At 35.2% G+C, this 18,346-nt stretch overlaps 1 protein-coding gene across 1 annotated transcript; it reads left to right on the forward strand.

Annotated features, from left to right (window-relative positions):
• The first annotated feature begins 2,465 nt into the window (after positions 1-2,465).
• Positions 2,466-17,545, forward strand: LOC109113528 (homeobox protein aristaless-like 4). The gene is made up of 4 exons (XM_019126332.2): positions 2,466-3,081; positions 12,228-12,541; positions 16,325-16,453; positions 16,901-17,545. Exons 1-4 carry the CDS (start codon positions 2,754-2,756, stop codon positions 17,216-17,218), a joined length of 1,089 nt encoding a protein of 362 aa, XP_018981877.1. The 5' UTR covers positions 2,466-2,753; the 3' UTR covers positions 17,219-17,545.
• Positions 17,546-18,346: the final 801 nt, after the last annotated feature.

Consider the following 18,346-nt stretch of genomic DNA (forward strand, 5'->3'; position numbering starts at 1 on the left):
ATTAAGGAAAAATAATATGTGTGTGTGTGTATATATATATATATATATATATATATATATATATATATATATATATATATATATAAATTTTTGTTTTTATTATTATTATTATTATTATTTTGGTGTTAGATTATAAATAACTGTGTTCTTAGCTATTATCATACAGTACGCTGTAAAAACTGACCATGATTTTAATGGTAAAAAACTGTGAAAATGCTACAGTACAAACCTGTTAAATGGTTAACAGTAAGTTCCTGTAAAATTTACAGGGAAAAAAACATAAACTGACGTTCCCAGAATTCTCTGCGTTGCATTTCAAATTTTGTTTGAATTTGATGTTTTTTCTTTGAAATAACTATGTTTCTTCTTAGTTTTTTTCTTATCTGTTATGTTTATTAGGGTTGTATGTTACATATAATGTTGTTAAATTAATGTTTATTGCATATTTCAGTTTAATGAGTCTCACCATGATGGTGTTTAGTGCTTGTGTGTATGACACTGTGCACCTTCTATGTATGTTATTATTTAAAAGCTGCTTGTGATGTGCTTTGGTTCATCACGTGACTTTCTCATCATTTGGTGGTTATCAGTGTATTACAAAGGTACAAAACAAATTTTAGTACTTCAATAGGTTGGTATATTAACATTATATCAGTTAATGCAATTACAGTATTTAACTGTAAATTTAAGTTAAAACCGTAAAACCTAAAATGTTGTTACCGTATTTTTAGGGTAGAATTCCAGGAACCACAGCTGCTGTTTTTTTTACTGTAAATTTAACAGATTTTTGTTTTTTACAGTGTAGCTAGCTGAATCATAATTACTCATGTAATAGTATTAACACCTTTATATATAAATTTAACTTTATAATTAAATGAATGATCAAAGAAATACTAGATTTTCCTGTACACTACACAAAAAGCATTTGTGGTGAAATGTTTGGAGGGAACATCAGCATTTAGAAAATGGGAGAATAGTGCACATTTTGTCTCTTTTGGTGCTCTTATTCAATTAGAGATCAGTAGAACTACTGGTCCTAATTAAATCAGCTCATCAGATGACAGGGTTCCTACCCATCTCATGTGAATTCAATTACATATCTCTATGAGACTCCCTCTCAGACACCTCCATACTCCTAGACAAGATTAGCTTCATGTATTTTGTAATGTGGCCATTTGTTTTCAGCATCATTATAATTTACTTCAGTGATCACTTTAGTGATTTTTTTATTTGTACATATATATGGAAATATTAATTGATAACAGTTTGCAAAGTCATTGTAAAGCAAAAACAATTCCATTTGAATAGCATTTATTTATTGTGTTGAGGAGGTGAGTTACCGAAAGGAATAAAGAGAGAATAAAGACAGACATCCTTCCAAAAACACGACAGGGGAATACTGAGAGATGTGGCTGTGCTGCCATTTGTGATATTAGCACTAAACTGTGGGGTAGTTTTTTGTCAATCATTCTGTTGCTTTCACAAAAATTCCCAATCCCAGCATTCCTGTAATTATCCTTCAGGGCTATAAAAGCTAGCCAGGCTTCAAGGTACAGGTCCAAATCTGATCTGGTGGGTTTTTATTTATCCCCCCTGTTGATTCTTGAACTTGACAGGAAGGTCAAAGATGTAATTAGATAGCAAGAACAAAATTTTTGTTGATGGATACTCAGACTGTGACCACTAACTTTTCTAATTGGAGAAGATTTAATGAAATAACAATGCACACATATTTTTTTGTTGTGTAATTTTACAGGAAAACCCCAGCAAATCAAAAAGATCTTACTCTATTATAATAAATGGTCTTGGGACTTGCTTTGCCTTTCAGAAACTGTCAAATAAATTTAGCAAAAGATCATAAACTGATTAGAAAAGACATTTTCCAGATATTATGGCTTCCTTATTCTAAAATATGCCACTTCATTAGAGGAAAAAACTTGTCACATCATTCATTAGTTTTAGTCATTTGGGTGCTTGCAATATTAAAACATAAAAGTACAGAAAATAAATTACATTTGATTAAAACATACAAATACATTAATGCAAAAAAATAGAGAAAATCCTATATTTTTACAGAGTCTTACAACTTAAGTGACCTCAGGAAGGTGTTCAACATGTATAATTTCACCCTTTTAACTTATTTGCTATTGGTTAAACTGACGGTGTTACAGCTCATTTAACTGAAACTTGAATAACTGCAAAATATTAAAAATATTTTTTTAAACAAAAAACTTTTTTATCCTTATAGGACTAATAATCTGCTTTTTACATATATTCTACATATACAATATTACTGTAAACCATTTTGATTTAGAAATGATTTTCAAATATTTTCGTGTAAAATGTTTGAGTATGACATTTACTTGATCCATGTATCCGTATACTCTGTCAGTCAAGTCCCTAATTGTATTACTGTCATGCGTTGTTTTTCTCACGTGTTAGTTAAGAGGGAGAAGCTCCTGCGCTCAACGGTCTGACCCCTTATCAAGACGGGACCACTCACTCTAGCAGACACCAGGACAACATCCTCCGTCCAGACTTCTCTCTCTCTCCTCCAAAGCTTAAAGACGCTTTCTAGCATTTGCTTTTGACTAGTCTCTGGAAAACATCTGAATCATTTTAACCAACTCCAGCTGTCGCCCTGGTGTGGGTGTGTGAGAAAGTGCATGTGTGTGAATGAGAGGAGACTCGAGCGAGGGTGACGTTTAGATTTACAAAAAAAGTTAGGATATTTTGCCTCTGTTTTTGTCGGTATGAACGCAGATACGTGCGTCTCATACTGCGATATGACCTCCATGGATTCATATTATCCGCCATCATCAGGGCAAGGAAGAGTCCAACAGGCCAGTCCTTACAGGACGTTCCAGCCGAGCGACTCCAAATACAGTCCCACTTTCCTGCCCGCCAAAGGTCAAACTTACGGGGACAAGCCGCGGAGTCCTTTCCACCAAGAGTGTCCGTCACTGGATGATAGCACACCCGAGAGCGCCTACAGCAAGTATCTTTTCATGCAGAGACCCACATGCAAAACTCCTCCTGAAGACGACAAACTGGAGGACGGCGAGCTCATCTCATGCTATGGTGAGTGGCATTATCAGCCTATATCGTCAGAAATTACATACAATTTGGTTAAATTTCCACCTGATGCTTGTCAGTGCAATTTTATAATTTTGATAAAATCAGAACATCTCCTGGTTGAGAGTAAAAGAAGGCCTTTAGCAATCTGAGTATAAACTTTAATTTGTTCGCACATTTGTTTCATAGTTTACATTCACTGTTAACCCCTCTAAAAAATTACGTTTAATTTGTCTTAAATATTTAATTAAAATCAAAGTGGTGCTGAAGTCACAAACTTCTGTTTTTAATTTTTAACCGTTTTGTAAGAATAGGCCTATTATAAGGAGATAAAGAGGGTTAATTGGAAACTAAGAATATTAAGAATATTTTTTACTTTGTAATAGACTGAAAAAAAAAAACTATAATAGTCTACGTATCCACAAAATCTAAAAATCGAATTCCCTGTAATTGACATAGGCCTAATCGCAAAACTGTCTTAAGATTGTTCTACATGACATCTTTGTATTTATTAAATCGAATAAATGTTTTTTTATTATTATTATTTCGCTCACAATTTTGTGTTTTGTGTCTAGGATTTAAGAAATATAACTCTTCTGTTTAAAGCAATGAGCTGCAAACGAGGAGTCGTAAATTCACTAAATAAATGTTAAACATAATTAGGCCTGATTAATTTATTCAGTCGCATATTATAAAATAGTCTTTGCCTCGTGCCTCGTGAGTGATTTATCGGACCATTTGGCTACAAACAGTTCAAGCACTTTCTGAAGGCTGCAATTATCCAAATCCACACTCATTCTTGCCTGTTATTTGTCACATCTAACATTTTACGGTCACACCGAAAATTCTGAGGGTTTTTTTCCCTCATAAAAGTACATAAACAGTAGCCTATGTCTGGTTGTCTCATAAAACAATCAAAGCAGAAGTCATGAAAAGACGGAAATGCATACAGTGGCTAAAAGTCAGATTATCATCCTTTTCTTACTTACAAACAGTGGCATGAAAATGCATCTCTGTGGTTGTAAATCACGCAAGGGCTTTTTAGGATGTGTTGACCGCAGGCCAGTGAAAATAGACACCGACTGTATCATTAACGCATAGTAGGTAAACCAGGTTTTGTTATTGGCGTTAGAAAAAGAAAAATCCTATTTAGATTCATTCAGTTATTTGTTTCCTTCATTTAACCTAATTTATATTTTTTTACTATTTCGATATTTTTTACCATGTAGTCTGAATTGTTTATTACGACAACTTAAGACAGTTTAAATTAAATTATTAATTTGCTGCTCTGACAACAGTTAATACAAATAGTTGAATGAACAATTAATGAAATATTAATTTTGTATTTTTTATCTTGTATTTATATTTGTCTGGACAGCACCTTTAAAAATGTAGCGTATATTTGGTTAAAATAACTGCTATTTAAACAATTACACTCTGATTAATTCTATCGAAAACATTCCTAACATCCAAACCTTTTGGATCATGGGGAAACTAGAATGCATTCAGATGTTGTTAGAAGTGCCTCTACTTTTAAAGCAAAACAAACAAGCAAACAAATCACACACACACACACACACACACACACACACACACACACACACAAACACACACACACACACACACCAACACACACACAAACACACAAGGACTAGGCTACATATTCTATAGCTTGGCTTTTACTGCTCTTTATTAAAAGTAATATAATAAAATATAAACAAATAATATTCTCTATTTACATATATAAAATGTTTATTATCTTCTGTGATCACATTTGAAGAGACATAAACACACAGTTAACAAATCGTTAAACATTTATAGTTGACTGTATTTTGAGGCCAATAAATCCATTCCATAGAACTAATTTAAAGTAAAAAGGGTTTGTTTGTTTTTTGTACATAAAAATCTGTGACATTTGGGGCTATTTGTAAATTAAAACAAATATATTTTGTAAAAATACTTTTACAGTATAACTGGACATGGATGTAAAACATATTGTACAATCTTCTGAAAAAACGCTTGTCAAATTGTTAGTAATACCAAATTCCTGGCAGGCATGAAGATATGAGATAATCACTAGGATCCCTTTCATGAAGATATTATTGTTAGATGATGCACAGACAGTGCTGTACTTATAGAGCGTTTTTCTTGTCTGCGGTTTAAGGAGAATGAACACTGTGTGGTTTCTACACCATTCTTGGAGCGTATTTATGGTTTGTGCTGTAGATGTCAAGGGTAAGCTCTAGCCTCAAGCAAAATCTGATTGACCATTTGGAGAACATTGGGAAGCTGAGAATCTAGACAAACTTTTGTTCAACATAGAGAAAAGGGAAGATGTGTCCTCTGACTCAAGATAACACGTCTGCAAGTGCGGGTTGTAAACTTATCATGTGATCATGCCACCTAGATCCAAAATATGAGAGGGTGTACAGCTCTTTCCAGCCAATCAGAACCCTGCAAAACTACAGTGACAGTAACACAGCGTGTTTGTCATGGTTAAAAACAATTATACATAGCCAAAACTTTTTTAAAGAACTTTTCTAATTGTACATAAGAATTGACTTGAGTATCCAGTAGTTTAAAATCTTCAGTATTGTCGTGATACTTCCAAAAGAAGGTTAATCCTCAACAAATGCTGTAATCTGACAGTGCTTTTAAAATCAGTTCAAAATTTGATACATTTTTGGAAATATTAATGAAGTACCAAACCAAAGCATGAAATCTGAGTGATTCATGGCTTGCAGCAGTAGGGAGTAGGGCATTATTTAGAGGTAGATGTGTGGTACGGACTCCTAAAGATATCATTCATGCTGTTATGATCAGCGCAGTCAGTACCACTGGGAGGCCTAAAACGACAATCCCTGACTGGTTTACATAACCTTTCTATACAAAATGACATGTGCAAATAAACCAACAATAGATGGGATATTAAGTTGGCTATTAAACATCTGCTGTAGCGAGACTCTGCAGAGCTTGGATTCTGAAGGTTGTACACACTTGCACACTGTTTCTTGGTATGTTGTTTATTTGTGTGGATAACAGTTTTAAAAGGTGTGTAATCATGGACAAAATATTTAAATTAAATTAAGCTTTGTGTAAAGGAGAATGAAGTTCTTGCTTTCTGTCCTTGCTATATTCCTAAGCTATACAGATTCAACATGTAGTTACATCCTTAACTGGTGTTTCACATACGAGTTAAGCTTCTTTTTTTGTGTTTATTTGAAGAGGAAAAGAGAAAAAAACAATAGAGCTTTTATTCATTATTTATTATTCTTCAAGTGCAGGTCTTCATTTCTTCATTTGGCTTATAATAATTAAAAAACATACACAAAAATACACAACAGACACAATAATGTTATCATGATTGTAATTTTATTGGTAAAAGACTGTAAAAATGTAAAAACCTGTTCCTTTTTGAACAGTCTCTCCCCATTGCGTTAATCATGCTATGGGGAAACTCCTGTTTACTCTGATACTGAATCCTGATTTGATCACGTTTGTGTAGCTGCACGAACCAATGCCGCTTCAACCCACCAAATGGAGTAGAGCCGACTGCTATATAAGTTGGCTCTGAGTGCCATTTCGTCAGAATTTTCTCTTTCAGCGATGAAGATCATCTCCTCGCTGACTCTGCAAGCAAGAAGCATTTGTGCCCTCCATTGGCCTTGGGGTTAAAAGCCGATGCAGCGCATCCATCTAAGCCCTGCAGGACTACCTCAGCCCTAACAAACAGGGCTTATTGACATTCGCTGACAAGGTTGCCTTCCTAGACTCACCATTCTCTCCAAAAGGACTGTTTGGCCCCTCTGTGGATGGGATTTCCAAGTGGTTTACAGCGGCACAGAAGTCATCACAGGCAATGCGATGGCTGTTTCAAGTGGCCAGAAGGCTCCATCCGCTCAGCAGCCTGCCAAGCCAGTGCCACCTCAGCCCCAGTTTTAGTCTGAGCTTGTGCTTTAGCAGCGCCCCAGGACAGCAAATCCCTACCCATTTTCTAGGCGTCAAGGTGCCCGCCCCAGACTGATGTTGGACCCAGAGGCTCAGAAGCCTGATCCAAATGCAGAGAGGTAGAGGAGAGGGTCAGTTCTCAGCAAGGCCGGAACTCCCTTGAAGAAGTCTCGCACCCGCTCTCCATTCTTCTGCTCAACACCGAGCGATGGAAGCTCCATTCAAGTTGGGCTCATCCTCCCCAGTCAGCACACACCCAAACAAACTACCGCTGTGATAGCAGATCCACATACTCAAAAGAGCATTTCTCGTCTCCTCATTACCACAAATGTCAGTTCCCCGCCCCTGTGCAGCGAACTGTCACTCGAAAAGCCATCCAGCTTCAGACTTGGAAAGCTATACCGGATGTGTCAAGTTGGGTTCTAAACATCATAGAATAAAATAACTACCTACAGTTCGCTCGCAGGCCACCTCACTTCAGAGGTATAATTCAAACTATGATGCTCATGTTCTCAGGTCTGAAGTGCAAACACTGCTTGCAAAAAGGAGCCATGGAAACAATTCCTTTAGCGAACAGCGAGTCAGGATTTTACAGCCGCTACTTCCTTGCTCCCAAAAAAGATACTCAGTCTCAAACATGGGCTCAGGCCCATTCTCGATCTCAGGCATCTGAATTGCTCACTCAAGAGATGGCACTGATTTTGTCTGCTTAATCTACCTAACCCCCTATTGTAAGTGGGAAAGGTCATGTTATGTAGTCCTCAGCCTCGTGGCTCGGGTCACATTATTAGTTCATGTTTACAGGAGTCCTCAGTATGGGCGCTCAGGGGCTGAGCTTGCAGAGCGGCTTCGTTCTGCACATGCTTATAGCACCGCACAAAATCTTATGTATTCCCAATAGCTTGGTTAACGCAATGGGAGAGACCGCTCGAAAGGGAATGCTCTGGTTACTTACGTAACCTCAATTCCCTGAGATAAGGGAACGAGTGTTGCGTAGGTTGCCGTGCTATAAGGATGCACGCCAGTCGACTACTGTCGCTTCAGTCAAAAGATTTTGATGAAATGGCACTCAGAGCCAAATTATATAGCAGTGGGCTCCACCCCTTTTGCTGGGTTGAAGTGCCATTGGTTCATGCAGCTACACAGACGTGATCAAATCAGGCTCCAGAGTAAACGGTAGTTCCCCCATAGCGTGATTAACACAATGCTAGTTCCCTTATCTCAGGGAACCCAGGTAAGTAACTGGAGCATTAATTTGTTAACTGTAATCGTCTTCTTGTGCTATTTTAAGTTATAGTGAGCATCTGAGAGTGAAATCTTGGAGACAGAAAGCTGGCTCAGTTCTGTGGTATATGGGAGTCATGTGTGAGGTCTTTTATCAGGAGCTCAGATTTAACAGAAACACTGTCCGGCTTTCCCACAGAATCCACATTCCTGTGTGGCATGCAGGCATTGATCTTCTCACAGGAACATCTGGAAGTTTTGCTTCTGCATAGATACCTGTATTTGCAACATTCTATATTGTGAATGAACCTTTAATGAGATTAAATTAACATTTAAAGAGATAATTGAACACTTAATTAATTAGTTTTTTTTCAATTGGAGGCCATATTTGTTTAGATTAGATAATTTAGATTAGAACTTTCTTGTTTAAAATTAGAACCTTATTGAAAATAAAAGTTCTTTATATCCACATAACTTTTTTATTGCACAAAAGGTTCTTTAGTGGACAAAGTTTCTTTAGAATATTAAAGTGTTCTTTACACTAAGAAAAAAAAAAGGTTATTTTAAGAACTTTTCACTGAAAGTTATTTTGGAGAAATAGTTTTTTATGTCATTGCTGCAAAAACCTCCTTTTTGAAGCTTTATTTTGAAGTGTTGGTTTTAAATCAGAGTATAACATCCCCAATTAGCTATTTTTCTCATTCTCCCATAATAATGTTGTTATCTAGAAGTCAATGACATTATTCACATTATTGACTGACAGGTTTTTTGTGATTTACATTGTGTCTTATAATATATCTGGAGCTGACCCAGACCATCACATTCTGTAAAAGCTAATGGATGCCCTGCTGCTTTACAGCTTGTTAAATCACACTTTGATGTTTTCTCCTTGTTTCTTGCAGTTATTAAATAGCCGCTCCTAGTAAACATCTGACCTCTGCTAATTCAAAGACACAGTCGAGAGAGTTCATGTTCTCATGGGAGTGACTGCAACAAGCATGTACTCAAATAAAAAAATCTGCCTTGGTGTGAATTGATTTTCAAAAGTGGTCTTGCCGTAACAACCACCTTACAGAAAGAAAATTAATGAAATATGTTTCTAGGCCTGAGGGCTTTTGCAATCAGTACTGAAGTAGACCTGTAAAAGCTGTGATTTTTTTTAATTTGTATTATAATTAGAGTTGTTTTCAAAGTATAAATAATTTCATTTAGTGATCTATTTTCACTTTCACATAGTTAGAATGTATATATATTTAATGTTTTTTAACAAATAAAAATAAAAATTACATACCAAAAATTTTGAAACATTACTACAACTAAAAATAATAATTTTCTATTTTTCTTCTGCTCATCAAGCCTGCAGTTATTTGATCAAAAATACAGAAAAAACAGTAATATTGTGAAATTTTATTACAACTTAAAATAATAGTTTTCTATTTGAATATACTTTAAAAAAAAAAAAATTTATTCCTGTGATGCAAAACTGAATTTTCAGCATCATTACTCCAGCCTTCAGTGTCACATGTAAAATCCAATAAAACACATTATAATAAAAAAATCACTCTACTATCACGTTTTATCAATTTAACAGTTCTGCTGTCTAATATATTTGATGAATAAAAGGTTAAAAAAGAACTGCATTTATTCAAAATAAAAGAAAAATTATAATAATATATATTCTAAATAATATATTTTTCTTTACTATCACTTTTTATCAATTTAACACACATCCTTGCTGAATAAAAGTATTTGATTTTATTTAAAAAAAAGAAAGAAAAAAAAAAATCTTACTGACCAGTAGTGTATGATTGTTATTACAAAATATTTATATTTTAAAAACATAGCTTCTTCTTTTTTTTTTTTTTTTTTTTTTTTTACTTTTTATTCATCAAAGTATCCTAAAAAAGTTTCACATGTTCTGAAAAAATATTAAAAAAGCAGAACTGTTTCCAACTTTGATAATGAATCATCATATTAGAATGATTTCTAAAGGATCATGTGATAATGATCCTAAAAATTCAGCTTTGCATCACAGAAATAAATGATAATTTAAAGTATAATAAATTTAAAAACAATTATTTTAAATTGTAATAATATATCACAATATTACATTTTTTTTCTGTATTTTTGATCAAATAAATGCAGGCTTGATGAGCAGAAGAAACTTCTTTCAAAAAAATATTATATATATAGTGTATTTGGTGATCTATTTTCACTTATAGTTAGAATGTGAGCTTGTAGGCAGGCATTTGGTAATAGTTATTTGTTCTTGTAGAGTTCTTGTATCTCAAATAATAGTGTTAACAAAGCCAAGATCATGGGATTGATTTAAATGCATGAACTTGATGGAATGTATCCCTTGAAATGCGATTTGCTTTGGATAAAAGCATCTGCCAAATGCGTAAAAGTAATCTAAATGGGCTGGTTGCCCAAAGGTAACAGGTTATATCCTCATAGAGTTGATACTGTATTTACAGAGATTCCCTTTCACTAGTGCACCCTTGAGCAAAATATTTCATCCCAGGCTACTACAAGGGAACTGTCTCTGAAATAAATGTGCTGTAAGTCACTGTGGCTAAAGGCATTCGCTAAATAACGAGTAACCATTGCGCAATGAAGCTAAGCCAAGGCACTGTTGAATTCTGTTGAAGTGCTGAGGTATTGTGTCAAAGAGTGCTGTTATATATCAAGTGTGAATGGCCAGGCACAGACAGCTTTCTGCACTGTTTCGAACAGCATTTTTTGCAACTTTTTAAAGGACAGTATTTGATTGAATGTATATCGCCATGTCGTTAGTTAGATTCTGCATTCTATATACTGTAGCAAACAGAAACAAAAACACAGAGCATCACTAAAATCCCCAAACATTTGGACAGTTATCAAGCCCAGACTATTGCTGTCAATGCAAAAATGGCAGCCAAAACCGAGGAGCTTTGGCTCTAAATTGCTAAACATGCAATGGCACTGTCTAAAAACTTTGGTGGTACGCAGATTCAGCATAACATGGGCTACAAAGCCAAGGAAAGACAGCAGGGTGGGACTCAAAGTGCTCACCACAGCAATTATGATGAGTTCTCTGCCAAACACAGAGAGACAGAGGAACTGCATTATCACAAAATGCTATGGCAAAAAAACTGATACTCAAAACCAGAGATGCTCAAATCAGGGCCTGCAGGCCAAAGTCTGATAACTCATGACCTTTGATTCTTTTTGTTTTTTGTTTTTCTTTTCTGCATTGAAATGTACAAAATAATGTAAATGAATATATATATTTTTTTTTTGGTACGTATGTATGAACACTATGTACTGTATTGTGTTCATGATGTATTGCAAAATACTGTTGTTGAGATGGGATATGGATAAGATTATGGACAGGTTTCATGCTATGGTTGAGTTTAAAGGTGGGTTAAGGGGTAAAGGAAGGGTCAGTATTGTAATTATTAATGCAGTAACAGTATTTTATTTAAATATACAATATGTGCAATTTAAAAACATGTATATACACAATGAGTGCATTATATCAAGTAATTCAAATGGTAGTACATAGAACTAATAACTACTACTCTACTACTATAAACTATTCATGGAACTGAGAGCCTCAGTAGAGTGTGATTAGAATAGGCATGTTTTGATCATTTACTTACAATCCTGGCATGTTTGTACTTTCATCAGGATACAGATTCAGACATCTAACATGGAGAACATATTTTAAACTCAACAAGGCTTGTTATACATTAGAGGTCCTTGAAATTTAAGGTGACAACAGAACCCCCTTTATGATGAAATAAAGAATATTTGTATAGGAGTAGTTTTTGTAAATGTGGTTTCAGTGTTAATTGCCTCCACACTTCAGACACACGATTGACACAGCTTCAGTTAATGAAGTAACTTTTCTGTAAGTACAGTAATGGGTTGAGAAACAGGACAAAGAGCCAAACACAAAATCCACAGTTAATGAATTGAAATATGTCTTTCCCCAGGTAAAGATGGCACTGGACTGACAGACACAGAGATGCCTCAGTCTGCTGATCCCACAGGTATTGATGGTAGTTACATCAGTGTGAAAGACCCTGGGGTCAAAGGTCAAGCAGAACGGCCTGTCTCTGAGCTCAGCAGTCCTCTGGACAGGACTGAGGCCGAGAGCAACAAAGGCAAGAAGAGACGGAACCGCACCACCTTCACCAGCTATCAGCTGGAGGAGCTGGAGAAGGTTTTCCAGAAGACACATTACCCTGATGTCTATGCTCGAGAACAACTAGCACTCAGGACAGACCTCACAGAAGCAAGGGTGCAGGTAGGCCTGGTCAGCCATCCTTGTAAGAATTTGATAGATTTAATGTGATAGAATTACATTAAAATATGCTTTAGATTCACATGCACTTCAAAAGAGCTGCGGTACTTTAGAAATGAATATTATTTTTGTACAAAATTTGCAGCATGCTGTCGGTTGCTACAAAATAATGACTCGTTCTTCAGTTTGTAAAACAGCAATATTATTATTTGAACTATTATTATAAAGCATTACCACTTTCATTAATAAATAATATATACAGTATTATATAAAAATAATAGTTCATGCTTTTAGTGAAATTATAATTTAATTACTGCTATATTACAATTATTACTTGTTTAAAATATTATCAAAAATATATTTTTAATTTACGATATTATGCAAAATAATACAATATTATACCAAAATAATATTTAATACTTTTAGTAATATTTATAGTAACCGTACAGAGGAGAAGTGTTTTGGAGAATGGACGAATGGATAATATTTTATAGTTTAATATTATTATTATTATTATTATTTGTGTTATTATTGTTATTATTAGTGGTGGTGGAATATTATTATTATTATTTGGTAATACTCTCATTAAATCAATAGAGTGTTTTCTAATAGCTCCATTTAATTTTGGCAACTCCGTTTAAACATTCTGAAATCTTTTCCTCAGAATTCTCCCCAAAATCAGGCCACAAAGTCTGTAGATCCTGCTCTGCTGAGAAAAAAGGCCATTAGTCTCTGCTGTGACAAAGACTCAGATCTCAGTTCTCACATCATGACAGAGAAGTTGGACCCAAATATTTTTTTCCAAACTTCTAGTCCCTGTTTAATATACCTCGCTACACCACAGTGTTTAAGGATGTTAAGAAGAGTTAGGGAGGAAAAAACACATTCTTTGGCAGGGGAAGAAAACACAGTTTGAGATGCCATAATCAATTTCCACGCAGAGAATGAGGCATTGTCAGGAACCTGGCCATGTTTTGAAGGTACAGTGCAGTAACTGCATTCATTCTGAGTCCAGACAGAACCAACTATCACAGACACATGAGTCTAATTACCTCTGTAGGCTGACAACACAGTGCAGACTCCGTTGAGTGACTACAGGGTTTGACCCGTATTTCAAAAACATACCTACAGACATACGTAATTGAGATGAGCCCCTCCTGCTTTCCTCCCCAGCGCTGTTGTTTAGTGCTGGCTGCTGCTCTGTCCTGCTCGCGCTCACTATCAGACAGAACTTTTTCCCTCAACACTCTGTAAAACAGGATGTTTTGGATGATATCATAGTTTCTGTCCTCGGGACATACTTTGAACATACATTTTGTAATATAATTTGCTATCTTTTTATTTTCTAAACATGCATATTGAAAGGCGAGCACACATGTGTAGTGAAGCACACATATAAAGTGTTCTTATACATGGCAGCATACAATGAGAGTATGTGTGTGTGCGTGTGTGTGTGTGTGGATCCACACGAAAGGTCCATTGCTCTAGTCTGTGGGTCTCTGAGAGGTCAGTGGGGGCAGCTCTGGAAAGCCGGGGGCTTAGGCGTCAGGAAATTAAACCTGAAATGTAAACAAACTCCAGCCTCCAGCATTCTCCCCTTTCACTTTCTAACATCCTTATTTCCCTTCAGATTTTGAGTTTGAAGAAAAGAAAGCGCAATGGAGAAAGTGCATCTGAGAAAAAAAAAAGAAAAGAAAGAAAAGTTGTTCACACAGAGTTACGAGAAAAAAAATCATAATTTCAATGTTAACTTGCAGTTCTGAGAATAAAAGACAGGATTACAAGATGTTAACTCTCGAGATATAAACTCACAATTGCGAGAAATAGTCAGAATTGTTATGAATTTGAAAAAAAAGAAATTGAGAAAAAAAGTCAGAATTGTGAGGTTAACTCAAAATCACAAGATATAAAATTGCAACTCGAAATTCTAAGGAAGAAAAAAGCCCGAATTGTGAGATGCAAAATTGCAATATATATATAAAAAAGGTCAAAATTGCAAGGTGTTAAATTACAAGATATAAACTGGCAGCTGCATGAAATAGTCAGAATTGTGTTATATGTTTGGAATTTTAGGAAGAAAGTCAGAATTGTTATAAACTTACATTTGAGAGAAAAAGTCAGAATTGTGAGATGTTAACTAAAAATTGAAAGAATAAAAAAACAAACATCAGAAATAAAGATAAAAAAAGTCATAAAAACTTTAAAAACTTATAAAAAAAATCAAAAAAAGTAAAAATAGCAAAATTTATATACTTGAAATTAGTCAGAAATGCGAAATTAAAAGTCACAATTACCTTTTTACTTTTGTACTGTGTGCCAAAAAGTGGCTTCCTTACTTCTTTCTGTCTCATATAGTGCCTTACAGTCTTCTCAGCTGGTTTAGTTTAGTCATTAAACCAAATGTTTAATGTAAAAAAGATTTACATTGTACAATTCATCTTCAGCACATTTCCACCCCTGTAGAAGAAAGAGGAACAACATAAACTAAGAATGCAGATGCTGCTCGGGTCATTGACCTTTGGTCATTATCTCTGATTGCTCTGAATTTCGTAGACCAAAGAAAAACAATATAAATGTCCAAAGAGACAGAGATTAAATTACAAAGATTCCCAAAACAGATGACATAATGATCATTATGGCACTGGATGTCAGGAGCAGGCCATGACATCGGCCTGAAAGATTAAATTACTTTATATACAAATGGCTCCTAGAGGACAACTCAAGCTAATTCAAGCAATATATTTTGTAGCTCAAATAAAGAAAAGTGGAAATGCATTGTATCTTTTGTAACTTTTATGGTTCCTCATTCTTGTGATTGTAGCGTGCCATACTCTGTTACCCTGCCATAATATGTCAGGGGCCCTTGGGGCTTATGGAAACTGCAATGTGATTGGACAGAGATACTATATATCCCACAATCCAAGTTTAAGCTCAGTGGTATGGAGAGATTGATGCTGCCCTTTTAAAATAGTCAGTGAAAGCATACTCATGCATAAATGCATAACTGCTTAAATATGGGTGTGATATTCCATCCATAAATGACACACCTTTTCATTTGGGTAAAAACAACTAAATGACTTTGTTTTACTGAAATATAGCAGAATACTGAACTACAACCGTTTGTGTATTGTCTTCTATTGTTATATTATCTACATATTTGATGGTGCTGAATTTATACAGATGTATATGTTTTTTTAATTATTATTATTATTTTTTTGAATTACCTTTACTTACAAATCATACTATGTAGAAACATATGTCTGAGAGCACTCAGCTGTGGTTTGTGGTTGTTGGTCTGTGTCACGGTGCACTAACAACGGATCAGAACTGGCCTCGTTTTGATTGATGAGGTGGACCTGCTCCAGACATAAGTGAGGCCGGACCCGCTGGCTGAGAGGAGACAGAGGAACAGCTATCAAAGAGCAGAGCCCCAACCTGTGCTGGCAGGGGAGAGTTCAAATCCATACATAAATAGTGCAGTGTGGACAGCACATTAAAGACGTCAGCTGAGGAGCCGTGGCATTGCTTTCATGTGCCTCACGATTTATGGCTTTGCATGTGCTCAGGTTTTCACTACAAGTCACTAGAGGGAGAATCCAGTTCTCAGTAGATAGACTTTTTAATAATGTTCACCGTTATAAGCAGCATCAGTAATTAGCATTTTCAGTACCAATATTGAAACAGCATGAAGTTTATACAACAAAATGCACAATGTATTCACTCCAAATCTTGGGCTTTTGCAGACAGATATTTCAAATCATCATATCTTTGGCTCATTTCCCGCAGGTGTGGTTTCAGAATCGCCGGGCCAAATGGAGAAAAAGAGAACGCTTTGGTCAGATGCAGCAGGTCCGAACACACTTCTCAACAGCATATGAGCTTCCTCTTCTTACACGACCAGAAAATTATGCACAGGTAAAAGGAAAATCTGTACTACCGATCATAGGTTTCTATTTATACACAAATGTAGTTGATTAAGTTTAGAAATTACAGTTTGATGCTTATTCTTAAAAAAAATGCATATGATGTGCAGCTGAATCAGCTGAGCAGTTGTTTTGTTCCCGAATGAATTAATGTTTTTGAATGAAACAGTTGAGTGAATAGTTCAGTGACTCACTCATAAAGCCATGTATCCTTTTGAGTAAGTTTATATTCTATATACAGTAGTATGAATGTTTATAGCATATGAAGGAAATCTGGATATATAACTACGAATTAGGTCATCCGGGTACTTTATTCTAATGTTTTATGAATACTGTGGATTTGGCCATACACATACTGTGGACTTCATTTCACATACATGTATTTTTTAATTCACATTAACTCAGGGATTAAATGTGTTTTTCTTTCTTTATTTTTTAGATTCAGAACCCATCTTGGCTAAGTGGAAGCAGTGCAGCCTCACCAGTGCCCGGCTGTGTGGTACCTTGTGATACTGTATCTTCCTGTATGACCCCTCACCCTCACTCTGCTAGTGGTGTGTCTGATTTCCTTGGTATGCCAAGTCCTGGTGGGAACATGGGACAGACACATATGGGCAGTCTTTTCGGGAACTCAGGAGTGAGTGGATTCATTAATGGATTTGATCTCAGCATTGAACCTGATCGCAAATCCTCCAGCATCGCCAGCCTGCGGATGAAGGCAAAGGAGCACAGCGCCGCAATCACATGGACCACATGATGCCTTCATCTGGGACACAGAAGACCAGACAACCTCAGCCCTAAGCTGTCAGCACTAATGAGGTGAAAGTTTATGCCATCTGGAGCCAATATGAACATGAGAAATGGAGACTAGAAGCTTTAAAACAGCTTTTTAGAGGAAGTGGATTGTGCATTTGGACTTTGAGCTTGAATGTGTGGAAACCAACAATCCCATGTAATACCATTGAAAAAATCAGTATGTACTATTTTTCCCCATTACCAGATATATACAATACTGTTCAAAAGTTTGGGGTAGGTAGGATTTATTTTGTATTTATTTTTTTGTTTGTTTTTAAAACAAGTCTCTTATGCTCATTATTTGATCATAAATACAAAAGTCTCTTATGCTCATTATTTGATCATAAATACAATAAAAACAGTAATATAACTGAAATTTAAAATATTCCTATTTTAATAGATTAAAAAAAAATCTTATGATGGCAAAGCTGAATTTTCAGCAGCCAGTAGTCCAGTCTTCAGTGTCATATGATCCTTCAGAAATCATTATAATATGCAGATTATCAGTGATGCAAAAAATAAATAAATAAAATAAAAATTATATATATATATATATATATATTATATATATATTATATATATAACTATATATATAATACTGAGATAAATTTTTTTACATGATTCTTTGATGAAAACCAAGTTCAAAAGTTAAAAATATTGGAAATATATATAATTTTTGTAACATTATAAATGTCTTTGCTGTCACTTTTGATAAATTGAATGGATCCTTGTTGAATAAAAGTATTCATTTTCTTTTTGAAAATATCTTACTGACCTCAAACTTGACAATGTAGAAACAAAATTGGTTTTACACGAGATTCTGAAATAAATGGTGCCAGCAGTGAATCTTAGAGGGATAGTTTACCCAGAAAACAAACATAGAAAAGAGATTCTGAAAGAGTGTGTGTGTGTGTGTGTGTGTGTGTGTGTGTGTGTGTGTGTGTGTGTGTGTGTGTGTGTGTGTGTGTGTGTGTGTGTGTGTGTGTGTGTGTGTGTGTGTTTTCTTACAATGAAAGTCAGTGGGGTCCAATGTTGTTGTTTTGGGTCACACTGACTTTCTTTGTATGGACAAAACCAGAAACATTGGTTT

This window comes from Cyprinus carpio, chromosome A18 (assembly GCF_018340385.1).
Source record: "Cyprinus carpio isolate SPL01 chromosome A18, ASM1834038v1, whole genome shotgun sequence".
Taxonomy (NCBI): Eukaryota; Metazoa; Chordata; class Actinopteri; order Cypriniformes; family Cyprinidae; genus Cyprinus; species Cyprinus carpio.

What these genes read in the sequence shown, in the direction of transcription:
- LOC109113528 (XM_019126332.2), top strand. Translation starts at nt 2,754, where the DNA reads ATGAACGCAGATACGTGCGTCTCATACTGCGATATGACCTCCATGGAT. An exon ending in TCACAGAAGCAAGGGTGCAG is followed by an intron (nt 12,542 to 16,324) that starts GTAGGCCTGGTC and finishes CATTTCCCGCAG; the next exon opens with GTGTGGTTTCAGAATCGCCG. An exon ending in GACCAGAAAATTATGCACAG is followed by an intron (nt 16,454 to 16,900) that starts GTAAAAGGAAAA and finishes TTTATTTTTTAG; the next exon opens with ATTCAGAACCCATCTTGGCT.